The sequence below is a fragment of the Perognathus longimembris genome, chromosome 28, assembly GCF_023159225.1.
Source record: "Perognathus longimembris pacificus isolate PPM17 chromosome 28, ASM2315922v1, whole genome shotgun sequence".
NCBI classification, from domain to species: domain Eukaryota; kingdom Metazoa; phylum Chordata; class Mammalia; order Rodentia; family Heteromyidae; genus Perognathus; species Perognathus longimembris.
Window position 1 is genome coordinate 24,483,765 of NC_063188.1, and position 6,471 is coordinate 24,490,235.

The 6,471-nt window shown below is 37.9% G+C and overlaps 1 protein-coding gene across 1 annotated transcript in view; it reads right to left on the reverse strand.

Moving 5' to 3' along the window:
- LOC125342978 (double-strand-break repair protein rad21-like protein 1) overlaps positions 1-1,131 on the reverse strand; it is a 24,460-nt gene extending 23,329 nt beyond the window's left edge. Inside the window, exon 1 of the mRNA XM_048335319.1 lies at positions 927-1,131. Within this exon, the coding sequence (XP_048191276.1) occupies positions 927-1,131 (205 nt within the window). The remainder of the gene's footprint in view (positions 1-926) is intronic.
- Between the last annotated feature and the right edge of the window lie 5,340 nt (positions 1,132-6,471).

Below are 6,471 nucleotides of genomic sequence, written 5' to 3' on the forward strand. Positions count from 1 at the left end.
AGAAACGGACTGTCTGTGGTCAAAAATACATCATTGACGAATCCACCATCAACATTTCGCAATATGTTGTCTTTAAAAACACAGGAAATACCATTGTCATACGAATTACAATGTGTTATTTGTAGACTCAACATTTATTAACAATAGTTTACACAAGGCATGGGGAAAGGATAATCAGACTTTTAATAAAAACTAGAAATTTCTAATAAAATATATTTGATATGCACAGTTGACAAATTATCTTTAAAATATACGTTGAGAAATTTAATCTAAGATTTTTTTTGGGGGGGGGACAGTCCTGGGCCTTGGACTCAGGGTCTGAGCACTGTCCCTGGCTTCTTTTTGCTCAAGGCTAGCACTCTGCCACGTGAGCCACAGCGCCACTCTGGCCATTTTCTATATATGTGGTGCTGGGGAATCAAACCCAGGTCTTCATGTATATGAGAGGCAAGCACTCTTGCCATTAGGACACATTCCCAGCCCTAATCTAAGATTTTTGTCTACCTTATGTTTATAATTTTACACTTTATAGCAACATAAATATACAAAGATTGTATCTAATCCTACAAAGATCACTGAGAAAAGCCATCCCATTATTTATGTTAGCAAAGATTGTTTCCAACACACAGTTGAATACATTTTAATGCATATACTAACTTATCTCTGTCTTTTCCACTAATTAGGAATTTATAAAAATAAAAACAAGACAGTAGTTTTTAAACTCTATGGAAAATGTGTTTAAGCATATAGTTACTTATTTAGGCCTAACCATATCTTAAACTTCTTTGAAATTTTCAAGTAAAAAATTAATTCTCTTACCTATAACACATATCTGATATTATATTTCTGGTAAATAAATCTACTTGATACATTGTAGTAATTTAATTGAAACAAATATTTTACTTTTCTTTGACCAAATAGCCTACCAATCATTGCTTCTGCAACTCCTCCATCTCCAAATCCATCAGGACTTTCAAAAAATGAAGAACACTCTCCAAAGAAGCTTCTAGAACTATGATCAACTGAAGGGCCACTGGAGCTCATCAATGTCTTGTCTTCATACACGCTCTGTTCTCTTGAAACTTCAGATCTCTTCTCTAAATACATAAATATTGTCAATTCTAAGTTCATCATAGAAACATACTTTTTTGTGTGTACTGGTCCTGGGATTTGAACTCGGGACAAGAGTGCTTTCCCTGAGCTTTTTTTTCCTCAAAGCTAGCACTCTGCCACTTGAGCCACAGCTCCACTTCTGACTTTTTGGTAGTTTATTGGACATGAGAGTCTCATGACTTTCCTGCCCAGTCTGGCTTCAAGCCACGATCCCTCAGATCTCAGCTTTCTGAGTAGCTAGGATTACAAACTTGAGCCACCAGCACCTGGCAGAAGCATATACTTTGAGTTGGAAGTAAATTGAGATGTTATCTAGTATAACGCAGCCTCTTTCATGAATTAAAAAAAGCAAAGGTGGAAAAATTTTAATTATTCCACTGAAGAGACTCAACCAGTAGGTTCTATATTTTGGATTTAATATTCTTAGTAATGCAGAAGGGAACAAATATCAAGCACTAAGCATAGTTTATACCTGTGATATAATTTTTGTGTGTGTGCCTGTCCTGGGGACCTAGGAACTGCCTGTGAGCTTTTGTGCTTGATGATGCTGTTCTGCCACTTGAGCCACAGCTCAATTTCCAGCATTTTGGTAGTTAATTGGATACAAGAGTCTCACAGACTTTCCTGCTTGATGAATCACAATCCCTGGATCTCAGCTTCTTGAGTAGCTAGGATTACAGGGGTAAGCCACTACTGCCAAGCGTTTCAGATGTTTTTTTTTAATCAGTTAACATGACTACAAAGCATAGTAAAACGTGATCCTAAAATTTCATGCCTAAAGTAAACCAGCAGAATTTTCAGAGAAATTTGTAAGTTTCTTGGGAAGTTGAGAAAATGATTGTTTTTGTCAACAAGTGACAACTCTAAGATTGAGACAACAGACCATTTTACTCAAAGTATGGTCTGTGAATGGGAACTAGTCTATAATACAGTAACTATAACAAGTACAGTTAAGTATTTAGAAAGTTTTAAAGCAATAGACAGGGTAATTACATATACTGATTCCAGAAGAGTTTGAGTTTTGGTTTTAAATTTTTAGATCAATTTTTCTGGAAGGACTTGGAAAAAAACATGCTAAGTGAAGTGAGCCAGACCCAAAGAAACATGGACTCTATGATTTCCCTTATTGGTAATAATTAGTACATGTCTAGGATAGTCCTAGCAGACGATCACAATAGCTCAATAGCTATGTCCATATGAACACCTATGATGATGCTAAGTGAAATGAACTCCAAGTTATAGAAAAAGTGGTATATCATTGTTGTTATTTTCAACATGCTATGTGAAATTATGCCCTTTTTCTTTTGTTTTTCTTTCCCACTGAAACTGATTTTAGTATCCCGGATATTGTATATATGTGTATTGGAACTAGGGAAGGGAAAAGGAATACCCAAATTGAGAGACAAAAGATAAAAAGACAAACCAACGCAACAGCAATATTTACAAATATATGTGGTGTAAACCAACTGTACAATTCGGAAGGGTGGAAGGGAAATGGGGAGGGTGGAGGTGGGGGGGAATTGAGGAGGAGGTAACAAGATGGATAAGAAATGTACTCACTGCCTTATGTATGAAACTGTAACCCCTCTGTACATCACTTTGACAATAAAGAAATGAAAAAAAATTTAGATCCATTTTCAATCCCAGTAATTCATTCACTTTATATGAAAGTAAAATAAATATAAGACAAACACACTGAAAATTGACAGACATTATGAAAAGAAGTTTTGAACCACAGACTGTTTAAGAAGTACAACTACAGATAGCAAGAGATAAAGAAGTAGTGAGGGTGGGAAGTGCAAATTAGAGTTATAACTTCAGCATTGCTTTCTTAAACTCCCATCCCCCTCCTGATCCTTGACAGGTGTAGGCAAACTTTCTTTGTGTTTGATTTTGTGGTCAGATACGGTGGCTCAAATAATTCTAGTTACTCCCAATGTTGAGAAAAGGAGGGCCTTTCTCCAGATCAGTTTGGGCAAAGTTTGTGAGAATTCATCTTAACAGAAAAAGCTGGGTGCAACTGTTATTCAAGCTATAGAGAGAATGATAAATAGGATTGTGGTTCAGCAGTCTGGGAAAAAAGCAAGACCTTTTCTCAAAAAGAACCAAGGAAAAAAATGTATGTATGGTGGCTCAATTAGTAGGACCCTTGTCCAATAAGCTCAAGGCTCTGAGCTGAAATTCCATCAGTGCTCCTTCAAATCAGCTTTGATTGTATAATCAATAGGTACATTCAGTGTGGTAATAGTTCCTCCTCCTCCTAACCCTAAGATGATTTAAAATTTATGTGCAATAATTGATCTTTGTCCCACACTGGAAGAAATATGATATTTGAAAGCATTTTATGCAATATATATATATAAAACCTTTCATATATGTTAACTATAGTATCTATCTGTCTCTCTTCAGGATGAAGGTCTGTGAGAACAGGAACTACTCTGCACAGGTACTATACCTGTCCACAGAAGAACCTGACATATAGTAGGAATTCAATAAAAGGCTTTACACTGGAAAAGGGAGTATACTCTAAGACCTGACACTGACATTGTTACTAAACCAAGGCAAGGGAACTTTTATTGGATGTTACACTTATACATGAAAATAAACATTATATAGATATTTCTACTGGCATTGTTTCAATACAAAATACAAATACAACGGATTATAACTTAAAATTTGGACTTCTCACATATACCCACCATAGCTAATAGGTTCAGCAGGTAGATGATAGCTACATTCTTCTCTAAGGGTAATTTCTTCTGGTCTGCTTTGGTGCCGACTGAAAAATTCTTGAAGAGTAGTATCGCTACAGAAAAATCTAAGTTTGAAGAAAATATATTTAAAAACAATGATTTTACAGAATACTGAAAATATATAAAACATAACCTAGTTTATTATTTTTTAAGTGCAAGAGAGTTTTGGGTTTGTTGTTGCTGCTGCTGTTGTTGTTTTGCACCAGTCCTGGGGCCTGAACTCAGGATCTGAGCACTGTCCCTGGCTTCTTTTTGCTCAAGGTTACCACTCACCATTTGAGCCACAGCGCCACTTCTGGCTTTTTCTATATATGTGGGGCTGAGGAATCGAACCCAGGGCTTCATGTATACAAGGCAAGCATTCTACCATAAGCCATATTCCCAGCCCAATGCCAGAGAGTATTATTTAGTCAGGGGGCCTTGAACTCAGGGGCTGAGCACTGTCCTTGGCTTCTTTTTGCTCAAGGCTATCACTCTGCCACTTGAGCCACAGTGCCACTTCTGGCCATTTCCTATATATGTGGTGCTGAGGAATCAAACCCAGGGCTTCATGTGTATGAGGAGAGCACTCTTGCCACTAGGCCATATTCCCAGCCCAAGACCAAGTTTTAACTTGTGGTATGTACAAATTATTTCCATGCTACCAAACCCAGTGCTAGTTTTGTCCTTATCCTAATTCTCGCTCGTATTTACAGCATTTAGAAGAGACATTCACTCCTGTTATCTCTTAAATATGTGTGTGCCATCTAAATATATATTTAGGCCTTTGCGAGATGACCAGGTCACGATTGCTCTGCCTTCATGAATGGCATTATGAGGCATCAGGCTGCTTTCACCATGAGAAGATATAAGAAGATTGCCATCTATGAGCCAGGAAACAAACACGCAACAGACATTGAATTAATAGCACATTGACTTTTGTCTACTCATGCTTTGAGGATACTATAACAAAATACATTGCACTGGGTAATTTATAAATGACAGAAACTCCCTGAGATCATTGATCTGTAGTTTTGGAAGTCTAAGATCAGAGTCCCATCAGATTTAGTGTCCAGTGAGTGCCTGCTTCTCATAGAAGGCCTTCTTGTTCTATTCTTGAGTTGTGGAAGGTGTAAGGAACTCTCTCCAGCCTCTTTTCCAAGGGCACTTATCCCATCCACAAAGGCCTTCACAATTTAATTATCCTCAAAATCCCCATTTTTTAATACCATCATGTTAGAGTTTAGATTTGAGCATCTGAACTTAAGGGACAGCATACATTCAGACCAACATCACGTATTGTCCAAAAACTATCTTCTGGGGCTGGGGATATGGCCTAGTGGCAAGAGAGCTTGCCTTGTATACATGAGGCCCTGGGTTCGATTCCCCAGCACCACATATATAGAAAACGGCCAGAAGTGGCGCTGTGGCTCAAGTGGCAGAGTGCTAGCCTTGAGCAAAAGGAAGCCAGGGACAGTGCTCAGGCCCTGAGTCCAAGGCCCAGGACTGGCCAAAAAACAAAAAACCAAAAACTTTCTTCCTTTTCTCTCCTCTTTTAAAAGCTGCCATCACCTAGACATCATTTTAAAAGGTAATAACATCATCTTCATGCCAATGTCAGTCATCATTTGTTTCTTTCCCTCAGAGCCATATTGAATTTATCAGCACATATTGAGGGCTTTGTCTTCCACACATATCCATAATATGACTGCTACAACCTTCCTAAGATGGAAGGCTGAGAATTGATCAGAGATATTATCTTCTGTCAGCTGGTCATCTTACTACAATAATATTCTCACAGATTTTCTGCTTCCTTTCCTTCTTACAGTAAGCAGCCAGAGACAGTATGGTGAACTCAAGCCATCTCTGTCATATCTGTATTCAAAACTTGCCTGTGTTACCTCTCTGAGAAAAATAAAAGTCCCATTGTATCTTGCAATGCCCTACATCTCCTGTACCTCCTGCTACTCCTCTAACCTCAATTCTCTACCACTCAGACCTTACCTCTCTCCATTCCTATCTCATTTGTTTTGTTGTTATTCCTTAAATATGTCCAATGTGCCTAAGGACCTTCCCACTTGTTCTACCTGGAACATTCTTGCTCTCCACTACTGAATGGCTTGCTCCTTTTGCTCCTTCTGGTTTCTATAATTATCTTAGTAGAAAATCCTTTCTTGACCATCCCAATACTACATTTTTTTTGTTTTTAAATTCCTTTCGTTCAATATCTAACCATCTCCTGAAAAACTGTACATATACTTGTATAATTTTTGTTAGTCTACTCCAACAAAAATGTAAATTCCATGAGACCAGAAGTAGAGGGGCTATGTGTTGTGTGTTGGTTCTGGGGCTAAGCACTGTCCCTAGACTCTTCCACTTGAGCCACAGTTCCACTTCTGGATTTAATGGTAGTTGGAGCTAAGAGTCTCATGGACTTTACTGTCAAGTTTGGCTTCAAACTGCAATTCTCAAATCTCCGCCTCCTAAGTAGCCAGGGTGACAGGGTGACTGACACAGGGAAGTGTGTTTTTTTTTCATTATGATCTCTTCTTTAATACCTGAACAGTGTCTGGCACAGGACAGGCAAAGTGAATAATTACTTAATGAATATATCTATTTTCAATAT